General features: G+C 44.9%; 1 protein-coding gene across 1 annotated transcript in view; it reads right to left on the bottom strand.

Annotated features, from left to right (window-relative positions):
- The window catches only part of LOC121437046 (FERM and PDZ domain-containing protein 3-like), a 75922-nt gene extending 66880 nt beyond the window's left edge, over positions 1-9042 (bottom strand). The window contains exons 1-3 of the mRNA XM_041636909.1: positions 8894-9042; positions 4576-4678; positions 512-557 (exon numbers count right to left, since the gene is read on the bottom strand). Of these exons, the coding sequence (XP_041492843.1) occupies positions 512-557; positions 4576-4678; positions 8894-9041 (297 nt within the window). The 5' untranslated portion in view covers position 9042. The remainder of the gene's footprint in view (positions 1-511; positions 558-4575; positions 4679-8893) is intronic.
- Positions 9043-22469: the final 13427 nt, after the last annotated feature.

Below are 22469 nucleotides of genomic sequence, written 5' to 3'. Positions count from 1 at the left end.
AGTCAAACCCATGACACTGAGCATGCTAGACAAATAGTTTATCGTTATCATCCCCGGCCATTCCGGCAATTTTATCTGAAGTGCTTCAAATACAGTGCTAGGTCTCACACGTCAAAGGTCAGTTAGTCTTTATGTGGATAAATAAAAGCACCCACTACCTGGCAGAACGTCATGGGAGATGGTCATGTGCAGGTGGAGCATAGCAAAAACATGGTGGGAGACAGACTCTAAGCTGAGGCAGGTGGGCAATTTAACTTGGTAAAGCAGAGGACATGTAACAGAGCACAGCACTGCAAATCTTTTCAAAATCTTCAGCCCTGGATATGGCAGTAGATAGCATGTTTAAATTCACTCCTAAATCTGGGCCTCTCTGGTCTGCTCTATATTCTTATCCCTCTTTCCTCCTAGGTCTCTGATCCCTTTTCCATCCTCGGCTGCCACTTGCCAAGATGGAGTCATGTCTTCTTAGGCAGGAGGCAGGATGAAGGGCAGATGACACACAGACACTCACCTGATGAGTGTGCAGAACTGTAAGAACGACAGATTCCTTAGCACTCCTACAGAGAAAAGAGGGAGCAGGAGAGCAGTATAGCATGCACTAGGTATTCATCTCGCACAAGAAGCACCACCAGAATGTTCCCCTGGGTTGCATTCCAGTATATGGATTAGGACAGAGGGTAATCTGAGGATCTGCATGGATGCCTCGCCGCCGATCATTTGTGAAATCGGACACAAAACCGTCCATATTAGTTCACAGGGCGCCCAGCAATGGTATTAGCGTTACCTCTGGGGTTGCCATTTTTCAGATTTTCTTCTCATAGTCCTTCTCACATCCGCTGCAGAAATCACTAAGCCGTAGGTGTGATTTTATCTGTAGGCTAGAAAATTCTCAAGGAAAACTACAGGCCTGAATTATAGAACTCAAAGGGCACACAGCCGGAGAGTCCTGGGAACCATGTATGACGATTATTGGCAATTTGGTATTTAAGCAAGAAGAAAAACTCAAAGGAAAGACCCAAAGGAGGTCATTTGGTCATTGTGACTCATACTCAGCAGATTTATTTTAATTGAGGGACCAAAAAATGAGAGCCAAGGAGCAAGAGATGGAAGCCCAGACTCTCCAGATAGCAAATATTCAAAAGGATGAAGAATCCAAAACTCTTCCAACCAGAATTATGCCAAGGATCAAAGAGGCTGTGGGGTATGAAAATTCTCTCGCAGGAATACATAATCTTTTATTTATTTTTTTTTATTGAGAAAAGAAGAAAAAAAACATAAACAAAAAAACAAGTTTCCACCTCCTCCCAGCCTCCCATTTCCCTCCCCCTCCTCCCACACTTCTCCCCCTCCTCCCACCCTTCTCCCCCTCCCCCCACTCCTCTCCCCCTCCCTCTCCAGTCCACAGAGCAGTCCGGGTTCCCTGCCCTGTGGTAAGTCCTAGGTCCTCCCCCCTCCGTCCATATCTAGGAAGGTGAACATCCAAACTGGCTAGGCTTCCACAAAGCCAGCACATTAAGTAGGATCAAAACCCCTTGCCATTGTCCTTGGCGTCTCATCAGCCCTCATTGTTCGCCATGTTCAGAGAGTCCGGTTTTATCCCATGCTTTTTCGGTCACAGTCCAGCTGGCCTTGGTGAGCTCCCCGTAGATCAGCTCCACTGTCTCAGTGGGTGGGTGCACGCCTCGTGGTCCCTACTTCTTTGCTCATGTTCTCCCTCCTTCTGCTCCTCATTGGGACCTTGGGAGTTCAGTCCAGTGCTCATGTGTGGGTCTCTGTCTCTATCTCTATCCATCACCAGATGAAGGTTCTATGATGATATGCAAGATATTCGTCAGTATTGCTCTAGGATAGGGTCATTTAAGGTTCCCAATCCTCAGCTGCCCAAGGAACTAACTGGGAACCTCATCTTGGGCACTTGGGAGCCCCTCTAGGGTCAAGTCTCTTGCCCACCCTAAACTGGCTCCCTTAACTAAGAATTGTGGTTCCGTGCTCCCCTATGAACCTTTCCTTTATCCCAATTCTCCTGATTCCCCAAGTCCCCCCTCCTTCCCTTCTAACTTTTCTCTCCCCATCTCCCCTTACCCCCATCCCACCCCACCCCCAAGATCCTAATTTTCTCCCCGGCAATTTGGTCTACTTCCCTTAGCCAAGAGGATAACTATATGTTTTTCCTTGGTTTCACCTTCTTACTTAGCTTCTTTAGGTTCACCTATTCTTTTAAAATAGCCGAGTGAAATGGGAATAATTTTCCCTGAAGGAGTTTTCCCTCTCCTTGTTGGCCTTTTTCAGATGTTTACAGGGACAAAGGCATTCAAGGAGAGTCCTGCTGGCTCTGACACCACACACCTACAATTCTAGCACTTAGGTGACCGAGGTGGGAAGATAATGAGGCCATGCTGGATTCCATAGCAGGACCTTGTCTCAAATACCACCACTGCTGCCACCACCTCCACCACCTCCTCCAGGAGCAGCAGCAACAACAATATCAAAGCTACCTTAATTTTGGTTATTCATTTTTGCCTAAGACTCCTGCCTAAGGACTTTAAATGAACATTTCCCACATTTGTTGAGGCAAAGTCCATTGATCAATCAGCTCCAAGATCTTGGAAGTTAGTAGAACAAAGAATTGTATTATAGGAAGAATCTTTGGGGGAGCAGTTTATCTTGACTAGGGAAGGGACATGCAGTCACCTACTCCAGTCTGCCAGTTTTCTCCTATCCATTACGAAGAAAGCCAGTTTTTACAATGTCTTACAGGGGTCTCCACAATCTGTATTTATCTGTCACAACGTTCCCCACATTATCTAATCAGACTCTTGGGATGTTTCCCCTGTTTCTCCTTCAGGGCAGACACAGTTCTCTCTCTCTCTCTCTCTCTCTCTCTCTCTCTCTCTCTCTCTTGAATTTTTGAGACAGGGTTTCTCCGTAGCTTTTTGGTGCCTGTCCTGGAACTAGCTCTTGTAGACTAGGCTGGCCTAGAACTCACAGAGATCCACTTGCCTCTGCCTCCCGAGTGCTGGGATTAAAGGCGTGCGCCACCACCGCCCAGCCACAGTGCTCTCTTAAGGGCCTTAACACTAGCTCTTCTTTCTCCAGTGTATTTGCCTCCAAGTCTTCCTTCCCATGTCCCATTCTCAATAAAGTCAATACTCGGCATTGTGTTTAAAATTACATTTTTTTTTACCATTGGTCCCAGCAATTTGGTCTTCTTTACCCTATATATTTTCTATTCTTCAAATTTTTTTTATTTACTTATTTATTGTGCACACAGTTATTCACCCTGTCCACTGTTTGTGGTGTTTCTTTTTACTATACTGCAAATGCTAATAAGCCAAGACGTTTTGTGTCTTGTTCACTGTTGTGTCTTCAATGGCTAAAGTAGTATCTGGGGCATAGCAGACAACAAAACATATTCATTGAATGAATGGATGGATGGATGGATGGATGGATGAGCCATTAGCACCTGAGTTATCAAAGGAGGAAGGTTTGTTTGGGCACAGAAGGAGCTCCAGAAACCCTCACCAAATGAGACTACTTTGCTCTCGACCACAAAGACATCAAGTAGAAGCAAAGGAGGACTTCTGAGGGGGACATAGCCGAACGAACTCCAGCATATACTGATGGGGTGAAAGGGAGCTCTCCCATACTGGTCTGCTAGTGGAGAGCAAAGGGCCCAGTGAGAAGAGTGGGACAATACAATGGACAAAAGTCATCAGAGAGCAGAGACATTTGGAGGCATTGAGCTGCAGGGGGAGTGTGGCAAAGAGCTATTCTGGACTTCGGGACAGAGCGTTCCAATACCGCTCAGGCAGTTGGAGAGTGTTGTGCTACACACAAAATGCAAAGTCTGCTTCTAAAAGCCAAGGAGTGTTTTCGGGGACAGGCAGGCTTCTGGGAGGTCCAGAAAGATGAATAGAAGGAAGACACTCTGAACCAAGTACAGTAGAAGGAGACAGAAGCAAAGATGAAGGCAGATTATGCAAGGCAGAAAGAGCAAGTGAGTGAGTAAGCTTGAGAGACAGAGAGACAGAGAGATAGATGAGAGACAGGGAGTTCCCCAAACAGGTTAGCTCACTGACTTCAGCCTCCACTTCTATCCTGTGTTTCTTCTCAAGACAACTCTGCAAAGGTGTGAGAATGTGGTGTGGGAACAAGGAGTGCGTGTGTGTGCGTATGTGTGCATGTGCGTGCGTGTGTGTGCGTGTGTGTTTTTGCTTGCACTGTGCTTATCTCAGAGTGTTCTTTTAATGGCATATTGGATTCTCATCAGTCACTTGGCCTGCCCCACTGGACTGTAACTCCAAAACTCCAAAGGGCTTGGATGCGGAGACAAGTTGGGGAGGGCAGAGCTGAGGCTGGAGCAGAAAGGCTCTTTTTTGTTGATTCATGCGGCTGGCAGAGGATATGAGGCCCGTGATGACCCTTACTGACGGATGCCCACTAGCCCTGGCTAGAGCTGATCTGCCTGGGAAGGCTGCTCTCTAGGGCCTTGAATAGTGGTAGCCCTTTGCCACTGGTGGGTCACAGGTGGGGACATGGCTCAGCTCCTGTCAAGGCCTCAGAGGCCCCTGTTACCTGATGAGTTCTATGAACCTCTCCCTGGGGGCTTCACTCACGTCCTCCTCATTAATAGCCACAATCTGGTCACCAGTCAGGAGCTTGTCCTCAGAGGGGCCTCCTGCAGTGGAGAGGAGAGAGGCATGAGGGCTCAGAGGTGCTGCCAGGGAAAGGGCAAGCCTGGGCAGAAGCCACATTGCCTGAGGGCTTCAAGCCAAGAGAGAGAGAGAGAGAGAGAGAGAGAGAGAGAGAGAGAGAGAGAGAGAGAGACAGAGGCTCTAGTAGAGGCCTTCAGATGATGCAGACTGAGGCAAGGTGGTGGAGGTGTTGCTCCAGCTTGGGCTTCTACGCATGGAGGGCAGAGGAATGAAGAGAGAGGACGGAGTAGAGAGCAGAGAGTAGAGCCTATTTAACACAGCATGACACAGGAGCAAAAGGCCCTAGGCTCAGGTGCAGTTGTTAGGTGTCTGGTTGGCTTGATTCTAAAGAAGGACAGAGACTTCTGTCTCATTTGAGGGGTTTCCTTAGGCCACATGAACGACTTCTAGACTGCTGGAAATGGTACAAGTGGCAAGAGTAGGGGAAGGAATCTTCTCACTTGAATATTATTCATATTTATTCTGGAATGGTTTGGGCATTCATGTGCTTGGAGATAGGGGGATTGACTTCAAAACTTAAAGGGCTTCATTTTTTTTCCAACACTGAGAGGTGCTGTCCCCTACAAATGTATAAACAAAGTACAGGTTCCCCCCCAACCCCGGGGTAGTAGGAAATCTGCTTGCTGCCTTCCCATCTCCAATGGTAAGGCTAAGAAATGATCTGTGGGAAAGGTACAAGTCTTGCTTAAGGCAAAAGATAGGGACAGAGAGCTGTCACAGACGGTAATGCTTCTGATATCTAGGAAACTTCCTCCCTCCCTCCCTCCCTCCCTTCCTTCCTTCCTTCCTTCCTTCCTTCCTTCCTTCCCTGAGAAAAGCTTTTCAGAGACAGAGAAAGAAGTCAGATTCAGCATGACTCAAACCCTAAAGAAAAGCTAAATGGTATGTCCCATTCTCAAACTGGCCTTGGTTACTATTTGTGGCCATTTTGAAAAGGCCAGATGCCAGCTTTTCTCTTCACAAAGAAGTGCACCGCTCATTTACTTCTCGAACACATACATAGCAAATATGTCACCAAAGGCACAGGCCTGTAATCCCAACTGCTGGGGAGGCCGAGACAGGAAGATCTGAAGTTCAACGGTGCTGGGGCTACTAAGTAAGTCCAAGGCTAGTCTGGGAAACTTAGCAAGACCCCGAGTCAAGATAAAAAAGTGAAGTCAGTCAAGAGGTGAGATTTTATGGCCCAGCATACATGGGGTCCAATCCCAAGTGCAAAAATAGTCACCTGACCATATCTCAGTGGCTCTGGCACCTGGGACTCGTGTGTGGAGGACACCTAAGCCAGCACAGCCTGCAGGAGTCACCAATGAAACAGCAACAACATCGGCGAGGCCATGCCTCATAACAGCTCCGTGATTTCGGGAATTGTGGGTATGGGGTTGACAATCATATTCTTGCAGCTCCGAAGAACTGCGCTCTAATCCTGTAGTTGTAATTTACTGTGTGACCTTGAGTGAGATGCCTAGTGGCTCCCAGTCACTTATCTGTTAACTAAGAAGATGACAGTACCTATACATCATAAGAATGTAGGGATGGCAAATGAGTTGATGAACATACAGTATTTAAAATAGCCAATTAAGTCAGGTAAAGTGGCCCACACCTGTAATCTTAGTACTTGGGAATTGAAGGCAGAAGGATTAGGAGTTCAAGGTCAGTCTTAACTATGTGGCGATTTAAAGGTCATTTTACATTGCATAAGAATCTGTCTCAAAAAAAAAAAACAGAACAAAACAAAGAATACAAAATAGCTGATCACTACCCATGAGAGCTGAATAAATGATGGTTATTGGATCCTCCCAGGGATAATTCCTTCCCTTTGTGTCAAAACCAACTATTTTTGTCTAGGAATGTAAGGCCGTTGGTGGACTGCTTGCTTTGCTTATGCTCAGCCATAGGGCTCACTCCCCAGAATCACATAAACTGGACGCGCTGGTGCATACCTATAATCCTAACACTCGAGAGACAGAGGGAAGACAATTACTTTAAGGCCAAAGCCAGCCTGGGCTACATAGCTGATATCAGGCTAGCCAGGGACACACCAGACCCTGTTTCTAAAACAAACAAGTACAAACGCCAACAAAATGAAAATAACAACCTCTTAGGTGGAGGCTACTTTCTTTATTTCCCTTCCTTCTTCTCCCCCTCTCCATAGCTTGTAATGGAAGAGGCCCAGCTTCCTTCCTGGGCCTCCGGCCTGTACATGTCACTGGTGATAATGATCTATCTTTTGCACAAATGGTTTGTGGGCCTTTGGAGCTATGACTGACACTCTATAGGATTCTTCATCTTTTCTTATGGCCTTATATGGGCTCAAATATCCTCTGCATCTAGTAGCTGCGTGAATCAGCCCATCTTTTACATGGTAGGGCCTGTCAGCCCCTAGCTGTTTTGTGACTCTATCATGGGACTTTTCTTTCTTTCTTTTTTTTTTAAATTTAATGTGCATTGATGTCCAGTCTCCTGGAACAGGGATTACAGACAGTTGTGAGCTACCATGTGGGTGCTGAGTATTGAATCTGGGTCCTCTGGAAGAGCAGTCAGTGCTCTTAACCACTGAGCCATCGCTCCAGGCCCAGGAATTTTCTTTTCATCCCTTCACCTCCTTCTGCTTTAAGACAGGAATGAGATAGAGGAGGGTTTTGTCCAGTCTTCAAACTCTGTTTACTTTGAAGTTAAAGTCGGGGGCTCCTGGTGGTCTATTGTTAGACTAAGTTTCACTTATTCCCTCTTCCCAAGACAAATTTGGTTTCTGATCAGAAGACAGAACTCTTTTGCCAACTGTATGGCTGACTCAGGAGCCTTAGGTTATCCACAGACTCCTGTATTGAATTTTGTTTACTTGTGCCCTCTAGTTGAAGAGAGCTTACAGAATTTTTTTTTTCCTTTTCCTTTGAGGATAGCGAAATTCATCAAATTTCTGCAAGACCAGTTTGTAATCTGCTGCTCCTTTTTACTGACTGAGCCACTGTTGTAAACATCTCAAGCCTCAGGCCTAGCCAGTGAGGAATAAAGCCCTTTCCTGTCAATGCAAAGAGAATTCAAACACAACAGCGCTTGGGCTCTATCTCACTGACAATGGCAGGGGTTCATACTTGGGGGCAGGGTGCTTCTTCCTTTTCCTATCCCATGCATTCTCTTTCAAGCCCACCTTGCCCCTCACCAACTCAGACAGGCTCTGAGCAAACGCTTGTTCAGCTGCTTCCTGGTTGAGTGGCCCTGCTGTGCCTCAGTTTCCTCATTTGTAAAATGGGAGTGGTTCCTCTTACCTTGCCGACTTGGCTGTGAGAACTAGACAAAATGATTTCTTTTCCCCTTTGGTTTTTTTTGAGACAGGATTTCTCTGTGTAACAGTACTGGCTGTACTGGGTTCACTCTGTAGACCAGGCTGGCCTCAGACTCACTGAGATCCACCTGTCTCTGCCTCCTAAGTGCTGGGATTAAGGGCGTGCGCCACCACGGCCTGGCTGAGAACTAGACAAAATGAAAAAAAAAGGACATAGAAGATGCTTTGTCAATGGGAGCTTTGACTACTGCCAGTCTGGCCTTGAGACAGTTCGCTCTCCCTTTCCTATCCTACCAGGGGTCTCAGTCCTGATTCTGGTCTCCACTAACTCATCCTTCGCATCCTTCCTAGCCTGAAGATAAAATTCTTTGTGTGTATGTGTGACAGGTAAGTATGGACACACGCATGCCATTGTGCACGGGCAGATGTCAAAGAAGAATTTTGTGGCTTTGACTCTTTCCTTCCACATTTATGGACTCCAGGGATCAAACTTAGGTCATCAGGTTGGCACAGCGAGCGCTTTTCTTCGCTAAGCTTGTCTGTCTCTCTGGCCCCCAATTCTTGAGGATAGGAGCTGTGTTTTGTGCTTCCTTGCGGCACTGCTGGGCTTAGAGTAGGCATTCTATAAATACTTGTTGAATTAAATTGAATGGTACTTTCGTATCCAAGGTATGATGTATCTCCTATGCATGCTCTCTGCAAAGGCAAGGTTTTTTCCCCCAAATCCTCTTAATTGCAGCCACCTCGATGGATTGGTATTAGTTGACAAATCTTTACCCACGCTTGGTAAATTACTTAGTAAGCCCATATACTTAGAAGCTCTGCTCTCTGGGAAGATACGTAGGTATTGGAGACAAAAGCCAAGGGTTGGGGACACCCTCTAAGGGGTACCTACCTGGCCTCACAGATCGAATCACCACAGGCCTCTCACTGCCGGCTACGAAGCCAAAGCCATATATAGGGTCCCGGTGGATGGCCACTTGTCGTAGTGTCTCTGCTGGCAGCTGTACACATTCCATATCATTTGCACTCTTTTCCTGCATCACATGACTGGGGGAAGGGGAAGATTGGAGCAAAACAAGATGCAAAGGGAACTAAGCCTCAACAGCAGTTGGGAGGAGCATCAGTTCTGGGTCTGGCTACGATAGCTGGGAGATGGAAGCTTAATTTCCTTCATGCTTTGGGAGTAGTAGAAGCGATGACAACCTCACAGTTCATACTGGTAAGAGGGAGCTGGGTGGTGGAGGGGGAGAAGTTACTTGTCTTCAGGAGAAACTGGTGACATGGGAATTGCAAGTCACACTCCTTCTCTATGATGCTGGGACTCTACAAGAAGCCTACATGCAAATGCAGTGTTCTGAAGTCAACTGGTATCACCTATCTTAATTGGCTATTAACTCCCTCAAGGAAACGAAGCCCCCCAGGGAACAGACCACGAAAGCAGGCGAATAAGTGGGAAAGGAAATGTGAAGTCATTCCGGAATGAGGCGCAGCTTCACGAAGTCCTCGTGCAATTTTAAACTTTAATGTCTATTAGGTGATATATAAAAAGGAGCTATTTAGGTGGCATATATAAACAAGCGTGCTAATGTTCGGGACCATTACTTTACACAATTGTACATAATGCCAACTTATTTCACTTAATGGGACAGCTGGAAAATGGCTCCTGTGGCCAGAAGGGGAGCATCTTCTTGAGGTTGCTGACAGATCTGAAACTCAGTCAAGCCTGGGGAAGAGGAAACACTTCCCTCACACCTGGGGGGAGAGTCCACATCATTCTCTCAGCACCTACAACTTAAGCTCCTGAAGGTAAGCCATTCCCCAGAGCTGTATAAAGTTTCTACGCCAAGGGCCAGGGTGAGGTATATTTCAGGCATTTGGATGAAGAGTCCTGGGTAGTGGGGGTGTGAATTTGAAAGTGGAGTTTGTGGGGGCACTGAGTGCTAGGTACACCTGAGAGAGAATAAAGTAGGGAATGGTTGTCTAGAAGAAGGGCAAAGCAGGCAGAGATGAAAAAGAGAGAGGACCAGGGCCAAGGGACTTAGGTCTTAGCTACCTGATTTGACTCCCCCATACCCTCAGTCTTTCAGTTATGGTGGATGAACCTAGGTTTCTTCCCTCACATATCTGTTCTCTAGAGCAAGAGTTCTAGCCAGTGCTCTTCAAGACAGATGACTAGGACAAGGTTTGTAAAGATGTGGGAGGCTTTGACTCCGAGAGCGAGGCATTTGTTGACTAGCTAAGAACTCCAAACTCTTCGGTGCCAGGTGGGTTCTAACAGCTAGCTTGTTTATCAGGAGCTGACTAACGAGAGCAGAGCTTTAGAATGTTTGTGGGGGAGGCGAGGCTTGGAGTAATTATATGAAAGATAAATGAGAGTCCAGCAAGGCCCCCGCAGCTGTTTCCATCGCAGCAGACCAAGGCTGATAGGAATCAGCAGCATGTGCTCTAGCTGTACCCAGTGCGGCCTGGAGACCGTCTTCATCCCTCAGGGAGGTGGAAAGGGATGTTAGTACCGGGCAAGTCTCTAGACAGCAAACTTGGAGGTCTCTAGAAGGCAAATTTAGAAGTTGGCTCCCTCCCATCTTCCTACCCTAATAAGACAAAGGGACACTTTCTAACAGAAAGGCATGAAGCAGCTGGAAGGTGGCTTGACTGTTGTCCTGAATAGGTATTTTTGGGGTACAGGATATCTTTGAGGGTGACCTGAGGTACTTCCCTGACTTCTGTTCAGAAGGAAGCCAGAAAGCATTGTCTTATGCTGCCATCTTGCCTCAGCCTTGAGGTTGCTACTCAATTGAGCCTTTGTTTCTGCTCCCTAGTCTCGAGGACAGTAAGAAGCCCCTACTTGGGACTCCATGAGCTGGTTGCTGATGTGGGCATCCACTGGGGCGGGTTGGATGCTTGAGAACCTGTTGGGCTGCACAGCCCCTGGCATGGGGAGCAAAGAGACTGCAGGTATGCCATGGAAGTACCTGGCACTGTCCTGTACTCACCCTCCCATCCCAAGGACCAACAATCCAGATTTGCCCTTCCTTTTCATTTCGTGAAGCTGGGGACACTTCAGCCTCCAGTGGGTCTTGAGGTACCTCCATTACTGATGAAAACAATCGCTCTTGGAGCCAGAGCAACTGACAAGTCGAAAACCTTTTGTGACATGTTTTCCTTTATTCTTCTGACTCACATCGGCCAATCAACGAGTATTTATGGAGTACCGACTCAGGCAGTCCAGATCCCTGAGGACAACAGAAGCTCTAGGACATTGGCTTCAGAGAGCTACCAGTCCAGCTTGAAAGGAAAAGGCAAGGGTCCAATGCACACAGGAATTAGAGTGTGATTGAGACCAGTAGATGAACTTGACAACCAAGCCAACCTTGTATATTCAGAGGAAAGGGTGGAAAAGCTGGAGAAGGTGCTAGAGAGGGTGTGGGAATGGTTCTGGCGGGCTAGGAAAAGACACACTGTGGAGAGAGACGGGAACCCATGCTCTCTCTCACAGGAGACCCAGCTATTCTCCCCCATACAAGGCACGTCTCCAGGTGAAACGGAATCATGCTTTGTTCCTCACTAGAATTGTTCCTGAGCTGGCTAACTGTCCCTAGCTGGAACCTTCTCAATTCTACAAGTGTACAATGCCTCACGATGCCCAGGCCTTCCCACATATCTTGAGGCAGGGGAGAAACCTCTATTAACAGACCTAGGAGGCCACTTTCTAATCCAATGGAAGGTCTTCCTTCCCTCCTGAGGGCTGCAGCCCAGTCCCTCTGAAATTTGCTAAGTGTCTGTCCCGAGACAGGAGTGACACTGGAGGCAAGCAGTGATGGATGACAGGAGCACAGCTGGCCAAGGGTCACATGACCGCCTTCCCAGGGAAACTAGGCAATTTGACTTTGAAAGCCATTTGACTTCTGGTCTCACCAAACAGGGTAACCCTGAGAAAATTACAAAGCAGCCAAAGCTCATGAGTCCCCCCCCCCCGCATTGCTTTCTTTCTGACATCTGCTATTTTCTTCTGTTGTTTGCCCCAAATATGCAACACCTTTATCCTGTGCCCTTTGATACACAATGTCTCTCAAGTATCTGCTCACCCTACACCAGGGTGGCCCTCTTCATTCAGTGATCCAAGAGAAAGTTCTAACCTTTTCTTTCCGCCTCATAGTAACAAGCCTTTAGGTCCACGTGCTTCTTTGCATACTGACACCTATTACCTCACATCCGTTATCTCCTCACAGCTGCTATCTGTCCTGCCAAAGAGGTGAGGTTACCACTCCTCCCCGAGTCCTCAAGGTAGAAGGAGCAGACATGCAGAGAGACGGAGCACATCCTTGGTCCAGCTGGGGCCAAATCTCCTTGGCAAGTCCCTAAATCCCAGCACCATCAACTACATGCTCTCGAAGTCCTGGATCCCTGATTACCCAGAATCTCCAACCCTGTGAATAGTAACATGTCATGTCCTGGCCGGGCCTGGATGCTTGGCACACATGATAATTAACCCGTCTCTGATCCTGTTCCCTTTCTGTTGTTGGGAGAATGAAATGAGATCATGGTTACAGAAGAAAAGCGCTTAGAAGGTTAAGTATAGCATGCGATTGTAGAGGAGACAATATTACGGGTAGCATTATTCAAGGTGGCCGGAGGAAGAGAGAAAAAGGGAGCCAAAAATGAACCTTCACCCAAAGCCATTGCAGCTTTGGGGCCTTCCCACGCTCTTTCTTTTAAAGAGACAGCTCTGCAATCAATGTACTCTGCTCCTTTGTTAGCGGGGCAGCCCATTTCCTGGCCCAAACTATCAGACAATCTGACTCCATTTGAATGCTTTGATTGCTTTGTGAACCAACTTGACCTCCATCACTGGTCAAAGAGAAACCAGGAGCTGGAGTTCACACTAACAACTGTTGCTAGGCAGGATGAGGCAAAAGACAGATGAACTGACAGGGCAATGAAATGCGTCTGTGCTAATGCTCTATCTCTCTGTGCTTTGGGGCAGGAGGACTAAAATGTTACAGTTACATTTCCAGGCATTGGCTTTTAGTTCTCGTCCCTCCTGGCCATTGGCTTTTTTTTTTTCTTTACATTTGGTTGGCTCCTTGGGGAGTCTTGTCATTCTCCTTGAAACTGGCAGGATTTGGAGCCATGTGGCGCCAATTAGCCCTCTGATTCCAGTAACTGGAGCCTGACTCTCCTGGAAACTCCAAAGATTCAGCACAGCAGGCAAGCAGCTGGGTACCTATGAGATGCCACGGGCTCCAGGTGGCAATAACGGGAGTCCCATCTCCAGAGCTCTGCAAGAGCAGCTCCTCTGGGTGGAAAGCTCTTTCCCTTGGAAAGGTGCTTTCACCCCTCATTTTAGCTAGCTGCGTCTTCCTATGGAGTGCTGCTCAAATTTTAATGTGCACATGGCTCATGTGGGGGGTATTACCAAATTATTCCGAGGCAGCCAGTCTGTAGTCAGCTCTGACAGTCTGACCTATTCCAGGGTGATACCACTGCCGACTATAATTTGGGATGCAAGGCTGTTATCCTTAGATAATGGGAGACCCACAGGCAGATGGGAGGCACTGAAATGCTTTTACTCTGGTTTTTTTCACCATTGAAGGTCCCAGATAAAATGTAACTGCTGCCAGGGGTAGTGGCATGCATGTGTAATCCAAGGAGTTGGGACAAAGAGACAGTAAAATCAAGAGTTCAAGGTCATTCTCAGCTACAGAGGCCAGCCCCATCTGCATGAGACCTTGTTTTGAAAATACAAAAAACCAAATCAGTAAAAACCCATTATCATCTATCATGGACACATTAATTTTTGTAAACAAGGCTCTGGATGGCTGAATCAGATATATCTGAGGGATAAATACGGAGAGCTCAAAACATTTATGAAATGAGACAGGCAAGGTCACTTTGGGGCAAGGAGAGAAAAGATATGGATCGATTTGGCTCTACTGAAGAATGTGGTCATCCCAAGGACTAGAGACATCCGGGAGTCAGGTAGTTAGATACAGCAAAGTAACAGAGCTAGGAGTTTATTGAGGACTTACCATGTTCCAGGATCTATTGACATATTACCCTCCTCCATCTTTATGGCAACCTCCTGAACTTGACTATTTGACAGATGAGGAAACTGATTTGACAAAAGAGATCATATAAATTGCTAAGGAATGTCCACTTAGAAGCCATGCGGAACTCAACATGAACCCAGGTCTGCCAATTAGTCTACGATTTTTGTCAAGAACCTATGAGCCTAATAGATTATCAAAATGTTATGAGGTCACCTCGGTGGACTGTTCCTTCCCAAGTGAAGGGAGGGCTGTTTCAGTGCTGTCGTTAAGAGTAGCCATCTTGGAAGCCACTATGCCAGTAAGCAACATCAGGGATGGTAGGCACAGAACTGACCTCCTCTTATTAGTGGAGGATACATTATAAGATCAAGGTTTTTCTCACCTTAAATCAAAGTTACCTTAAATCAAAGATAATATCAAACTCTCTATATATTGTGGTTATTTTTCTGTATGTACATCACTATGAACAAGTTTAATTTAATGAGTGAGGCACAGTAAAAAAAAATAACAATGATAAAAGAGAAGATGGGTTTATTGGTACACATCGGTAATCCCAGTACTACAGAGGTTAAAGCTACAGGATGAGGAGTTCGTGGCCAGTCTAGCTACATAACGAGTTTCAGGTCAACCTGGGGTATACAGTAAGAGTCCTGACTAAAAGGAAAGAAGAGAGAGAGAGAGAGAGAGAGAGAGAGAGAGAGAGGAAGAAGGAAGGAAAGGAATGAGACTTCCTTCCTATAACAATGTACTTGTGACAGTTTGAATGAGAATGGCCCCACAGGCTCATATATTTGAATGCTTGCTCTCTTGTTGGTGAAACTGTTAGGAGTTGTGGCCTTGTTGAAGGAGGTTTGTCACCAGGGGTAGGCTCTGAGGGTTCAAAAGCCCCTGTCAGACCCAGTTTCTCTCTCTGCCTCCAACTTGAGGATCAGGATGCAAGTTCTTAGCTACTGCTCCAGTGCCATGCCTAACTGCCTGCTGCCCTCCTCCCTGCCATGGTGGTCATGGGCTCACCCTCTGAAACAGTAAGCAAGCTCCCAATTAAATGCATTCTTTTAGAAGTTGCCTTACTATGGTGTCTCTTCACAGCAACAGAACAGTAACTAAGACAGTACTATAATAAAAATCTTTTGAAGGTATGAATTGTTTACTCTTGGGATCTTTCACTTGGCGTTGTTGGGCTCTTGTTAAATGAAGGCAACTAAAACTGCAGAAAGTGAAGCCATTGGCTGAGAGGGGGTTACTGAAATGACCTGTCCATGATCTAATACCACACTTTGTCCCTTCCTTTGTGGCCTCTGGAGCTCCTAGTTAACAGCTTGCTCTCCTGTACCCTCAATTTTTCTTCTGAAACTGCCATCTCCTTTCCAAACTGAGACTTGAGGCTATCTCTTTCCAATCTGTCCTTCTGTTTCTGTGTCAGTGGGTAGGGGATAAAAGAAAGCAAAACCCACTCCCTTCCCTTGATGGCTGGATGTTTTAAGTGTTTTTGGTGCCTTGGATGGTTCCCCTCTCCTCATTTTGGATCAGTCATCTTAGCCAAAGAAAGGTGAACTGGCAGGCCTATGACTCCAGACAAACATACTTAGGACTGGTCAGCTGGGAGGGGAGCTCGGCCGGCAGGAGAAAAAGTCTACCAGGCATTTATCTCGGGTCAGGAGGGTGAGTAACAGCTCAGATGTTTCCTGGCTTTCTTCTGGATCTGCGGTGCCTTTCCTCATCTGTCTGCTTGTCAGGGATCTGTCCAACTCCTAGCCCCTCATTTTGAAGTGGAAGCTGCTTATTTTTGAAAATTGTTTTTGTTTCTCTCTCTCTGGGATCTCAGCTGTTCAGGACCTGCAGGGGAGGGGCTCTCTTTAGGCCATTAGCTCTTTCTTCTGAAATGCCCCCTCCTTTCGAAGCACCTGCTTCTTACCAGCCACCCTCCCTTCCTGGTGTTACCTGTAAACTTTCCTGCGGGCCCCAAGGTCACTGAGGACTTTCATTCCTAATCATATGTGATTCCCCCATCCACGCTTTTTAAAAAGAAGTCTTGGTAGAATATACATAACATAAAATGTACAGCTTCAGCCATTCCCACTTGTACAATTAGTCCTGTGACATTAAAATCACTCGCATTGTTTCGCAACTCTCGCAACCATCCATTTCCAGAAAGCTTTCCTCTTCACAAACAGAAACTTACGTGGTCGGCATATTTCAGAGAGAAGAATGTCTTCAGGATTCAGCCATATTGTAGCCTGTGTCGGCACCTCCTTCCTCTTAAGATTCAATCATATTCTATGTATGCGCCACATTTTATTCATCTGTTGATGGACACTGATTGTTCTCAACATTTGCTTACTTCGAATAATGCTGCTATGAATACAGATGTAGAAATTTCGGCCGCATCCTTGATTTCACTTTTAGGGGGAGCATACCCATGTCTTGGTTTCTCCTAAAGGCTCATGTCTCCAGGTCTTGGTTGCTATTTGGAAAGTGATTAAATTCTAGGAATCTGAGTCAACCAAAGGATCGATCCCTTGATGGATATATAATGCGATGGTGTTATTGGGAGGGGGTAGAGCATGGGAGGTGGGGGCCTTGCTTGAATGAGTAAAGAAGTCTCTAGAAGAGTACTCCAGAGAGACACAATCTTGTCCCTTTTTTGCTTCTCTCTTTGTTTTCTGGCTGCCATGGTGTGTGCACCTTTCTCCATGGTGCTTCTGCTGTACCATGGGCCTAAAGTCAGTGGAACCAGCCAGTTGTGTACTGAAATCTATGAGACCATGCTACAAAACAAATTTGTCCTCTTTTAAAATTATTTCTCTGAAAGAAACATTTCGTGCAGCAATGAAAAAGTGACTAACCCAACTTAGAAGTGGGATTCCCAGATATTAAGAGAACTCTAATTTTCTTTTAGGAATGGCCATAGTATTTCCTACAGTGGGTACACCACTTCCCTCTAGCTATGACTTCTTTTCTGCTTATTGCTTTGTTTTTGTAATAGCTATGAAACGGTGGGCCCACTCCTACTTTTGATATCACTATTGGTGAATTCAACATCTACAAGGTGATAGGGGAAGCCACTAAAAACAAATTCTTTCCCTGAGCTCCCTTCATTGTCAAACCTAGACACTCTCAAGTATTGTACTAACTCTCACATCTCCAGTGCTGACACCCCACTATATACTATGCTCTCTATTCTACTTCCGGTTTTCTTCCAAAGGGTTCCCATTGCAGGATGCAGCAGAATGTATGATGATAACTTATTCGCTGTCCACACTCCTTGTAAATCTCCTTCCCCATTTTTTCTTTTTTCTTTTTTTTTAACAATTTTTTTTATTAAGAAAAGAAGAAAAAAAAACATAAACAAAAAACAAGTTTCCACCTCCTCCCAGCCTCCCATTTCCCTCCCCCTCCTCCCACCCTTCTCCCCCTCCTTCCACACTTCTACCCCTCCCCCCACTCCTCTCCCCCTCCCTCTCCAGTCCACAGAGCAGTCCAGGTTCCCTGCCCTGTGGTAAGTCCTAGGTCCTCCCCCCTCCGTCCATATCTAGGAAGGTGAACATCCAAACTGGCTAGGCTTCCACAAAGCCAGCACATTAAGTAGGATCAAAACCCCGTGCCATTTTCCTTGGTGTCTCATCAGCCCTCATTGTTCGCCATGTTCAGAGAGTCCGGTTTTATCCCATGCTTTTTCGGTCACAGTCCAGCTGGCCTTGGTGAGCTCCCAGTAGATCAGCTCCACTGTCTCAGTGGGTGGGTGCACGCCTCGTGGTCCCGACTTCTTTGCTCATGTTCTCCCTCCTTCTGCTCCTCATTGGGACCTTGGGAGCTCAGTCCAGTGCTCCAGTGTGGGTCTCTGTCTCTGTCTCCATCCATCACCAGATGAAGGTTCTTAGCCAAGAGGATAACTATATGTTTTTCCTTGGGTTCACCTTCTTACTTAGCTTCTTTAGGTTCACCTATTGTAGACTCTGTGGCCCTAATTTATGGCTAGAAACCAATTATGAGCGAGTACATCCCATGTTCATCTTTTTGGGTCTGGGACACCTCACTCAGGATAGTGTTTTCTATTTCCATCCATTTGCCTGCAAAATTCGAGAAGTCATTGTTTTTTACCGCAGCGTAGTACTCTAGCGTGTATATATTCCATACTTTCTTCATCCATTCTTCCATTGAAGGGCATCTAGGTTGTTTCCAGGTTCTGGCTATTACAAATAATACTGCTATGAACATAGTTGAACAAATGCTTTTGTCATATGATAGAGCATCTCTTGGGTATATTCCCAGGAGTGGTATTGCTGGGTCCAGGGGTAAGTTGATCCCGAATTTCCTGAGAAACCGAAACACTGACTTCCACAGTGGTTGCACAAGATGGCATTCCCACCAGCAATGGATGAGGGTACCCGTTCCTCCACAGCCTCTCCAGCAAAGGTTATCCTTGGTGTTTTTGACTTTAGCCATTCTGACAGGTGTAAGATGATATCTCAAAGTTGTTTTGATTTGCATTTCCCTGATTGCTAAGGAAGTTGAGCACGACTTTAAGTGTCTTTTGGCCATTTGAACTTCCTCTGCTGAGAATTCTCTGTTCAGTTCAGTGCCCCATTTTTTAATTGGGTTAATTAGCATTTTAAAGTCTAGTTTCTTGAGTTCTTTATATATTTTGGAGATCAGACCTTTGTCTGTTGTAGGGTTGGTGAAGATCTTCTCCCAATCAGTAGGTTGCCTTTGTGTCTTATTGACTATGTCCTTTGCTTTACAGAAGCTTCTCAGTTTAAGTAGGTCCCATTTATTCAATGTTGCCCTTAATGTCTGTGCTTCTGGGGTTATACATAGGAAGCGATCTCCTGTGCCCAGCTCCTGTAGGGTACTTCCCACTTTCTCTTCTATCAGGTTCAGTGTGTTCGGGCTGATATTGAGGTCTTTAATCCATTTGGACTTGAGTTTTGTGCACGGTGATAGATAAGGGTCTATTTTCATTCTTCTACAAGATGACATCCAGTTGTGCCAGCACCATTTGTTGAAGATGCTTTCTTTCTTCCATTTTATACTTTTAGCTCCTTTATCGAAAATCAGGTGTTCATAGGTTTGTGGGATAAAATCCGGGTCTTCTATACGATTCCATTGGTCGACTTCTCTGTTTTTATGCCAGTACCACACTGTTTTCATTACTGTAGCTCTGTAATAGAGTTTGAAGTCAGGGATGGTAATGCCTCGAGAAGATCCTTTATTGTATAGGATTGTTTTGGCTATCCTGGGTTTTTTGTTTTTCCATATAAAGTTGATTATTGTCCTCTCCAGATCTGTGAAGAATTTTGATGGGATCTTGATGGGGATTGCATTGAATCTATAAATAGCCTTTGGTAGAATTGCCATTTTTACTATGTTGATCCTCCCAATCCAAGAGCAAGGGAGGTCCATCCATTTTTTGGTATCCTCTTCAATTTCTTTCTTCAATGCCTTAAAGTTCTTGTCAAATAGATCTTTCACTTCCTTGGTTAGATGTACCCCAAGATATTTTATGCTGTTTTTGGCTATTGTGAATGGTGAAGCTTCTCTGATTTCCCTCTCTGCTTCCATATCCTTTGTGTATAAGAGGGCGACTGATTTTTTGGAGTTGATCTTGTATCCTGCCACATTACTAAAGCTGTTTATCAGCTGTAGGAGTTCTTTGGTGGAGTTTTTGGGGTCGCTTATGTACACTATCATATCATCTGCAAATAACGAAAGTTTAACTTCTTCCTTTCCAATTCGAATCCCCTTGATTCCATTATGTTGTCTTATTGCTATTGCTAGAACTTCAAGCACTATATTGAAGAGGTATGGGGAGAGTGGACAGCCTTGTCGTGTTCCTGAGTTAAGTGGGATGGCTTTGAGTTTCTCTCCGTTTAATTTGATGTTAGCTGTCGGCTTGCTGTATATAGCTTTTATTATATTTAGGTATGACCCTTGTATCCCTAATCTCTCCAAGACTTTTAACATAAATGGATGTTGAATTTTGTCAAATGCTTTTTCAGCATCTAATGAAATGATCATATGGTTTTTTTCTTTCAGTTTATTTATATGCTGGATTACATTGATAGATTTTCGTATGTTGAACCAGCCCTGCATCTCAGGAATGAAGCCTACTTGATCATAATGGATAATTTTTCGGATGTGTTCTTGGATTCGATTTGCCAGTATTTTGTTGAGGATTTTTGCGTCGATATTCATGAGTGAGATTGGCCTGTAGTTCTCTTTCCTGGTTGAGTCTTTGAGTGGTTTTGGTATCATAGTAATTGTGGCTTCATAAAAGGAGTTTGGTAATGACCCTTCTGTTTCTATCTTGTGGAATACATTAAGGAGTATAGGTATTAGATCTTCTTGGAAGATCTGGTAGAATTCCGCATTGAAACCATCTGGTCCTGGGCTTTTTTTGGTAGGGAGGTTTTTGATAACCTCTTCTAATTCTTCGCGACTAACAGGTCTATTTAGATTGTTCACCAGGTCCTGATTTAACTTTGGTATATGATATTTATCTAAAAAAGTATCCATTTCCTTTACATTTTCCAATTTTGTGGCATATAGGCTTTTGTAGTAAGATCTAATGATTCTCTGAATTTCCTCTGTGTCTGTGGTTATGTCCCCCTTTTCATTTCTGATCTTATTAATTTGCAAATTCTCTCTCTGCCATTTGATTAGCTTGGATAGTGGTTTGTCAATCTTGTTGATTTTCTCCAGGAACCAGCTTTTTGTTTCATTGATTTTTTGTATTGTTTTCTGTGTTTCTATTTTGTTGATTTCAGCCCTCATTTTGATTATTTCCAGTCTTCTACTCCTCCTAGGTGAGTCTGCTTCTTTTTTTTCTAGAGCTTTCAGGTGGGCTGTTAAGTCTCCAATGTGAGCTTTCTCTGTTTTCTTTAAGTGGGCACTTAGTGCTATGAACTTTCCCCTTAGGACTGCTTTCATAGTGTCCCATAAGTTTGAGTATGTTGTTTCTTTATTTTCATTGAATTCCAGGAAGACTTTAATTTCTTTCTTTATTTCTTCTTTAATCCAGCTATGGTTCAATAGTTGACTGTTCAGTTTCCATGACTTTGTATGCTTTCTGGGGGTAGCATTATTGTTGAATTCTAACTTTAATCCATGGTGATCTGATAAGACACAGGTGGTTACTAATATTTTTTTGTAACTGTGGATGTTTGCTTTGTTACCGACTATGTGGTCGATTTTCGAGAAGGTTCCATGAGCTGCAGAGAAGAAGGTATATTCTTTCCTATTTGGATGGAATGTTCTATAGATGTCTGTTAAGTCCATTTGATTCATTACCTCCACTAATTCTCTTATTTCTCTGTTAGGTTCCTGTCTGATTGACCTGTCCATTGGTGAGAGAGGAGTGTTGAAGTCTCCTACTATTAGTGTGTGCGGTTTGATGGCTGCCTTGAATTTTAGCAATGTTTCTTTTATGTACGTGGGTGCTTTTATATTAGGGGCATAGATGTTCAGGACTGAGACTTCATCCTGATGAACTGTTCCTGTTATGAGTATAAAATGCCCCTCTCCATCTCTTCTGATTGATTTAAGTTTAAAGTCAACTTTGTTAGAGATTAGTATGGCCACACCTGCCTGTTTCTTAGGTCCATTTGCTTGATAGGCCTTTTCCCAGCCCTTTACTCTGAGTAGGTGCCTGTCTTTGTGGTTGAGGTGTGTTTCTTGTAAACAGCAGAATGTTCGATCCTGTTTTCTTATCCAATCTCTTAGCCTGTGCCTTTTTATAGGTGAGTTGAGTCCATTGACATTAAGTGATATTAATGACCAGTGGTTGTTATCTCTGGTCATTTTTTTTTAGTCGTAGAGTTTGTGTGTTTCCCTTCTTTGTTTTGTGTTGGTGAAGGGTCTCTAGATGTCCGAGTTATTGTGGTCATTGTTGGACTCCTTGGTTAGTGATTTTCCTTCAATTACTTTCTGTAAGGCTGGATTTGTGGCTGCGTATTGTTTAAATTTGTTTTTATCCTGGAAAATTTTGTTTTCTCCATTTATAGTGAATGAAAGCTTGGCTGGGTATAGTAATCTGGGCTTGCACCCATGGTCTCTCAGTTTCTGCAGTACATCTATCCAGGACCTTCTGGCTTTCATGGTTTCCATGGAGAAGTCAGGTGTAAGTCTGATAGGTTTACCTTTATAAGTAATTTGGCCTTTTTCCTTTGCAGCTCTTAATATTCTTTCCTTATTCTGTATGCTTTGTGTTTTGATAATTATATGGCGAGGGGATGTTTTTTTTTGATCCAGCCTATTCGGTGTTCTGTATGCTTCTTGCACCTTCATAGGAAAATCTTTCCTTAGGTTGGGAAAGTTTTCTTCTATAATTTTATTAAATAGATTTTCTGGACCATTGAGCTGCCCTTCTTCTCCTTCTTCTACTCCTATTATTCTTAGGTTTGGTCTTTTTATTGTGTC

This window comes from Microtus oregoni, unplaced genomic scaffold (genome assembly GCF_018167655.1).
Source record: "Microtus oregoni isolate MIOR12 unplaced genomic scaffold, Mior012 000050F_ref0000143, whole genome shotgun sequence".
Classification (NCBI taxonomy): Eukaryota; Metazoa; Chordata; class Mammalia; order Rodentia; family Cricetidae; genus Microtus; species Microtus oregoni.
Note: the sequence above shows the minus strand (reverse complement) of the source record. Positions and strands in the feature narration are given on the sequence as shown.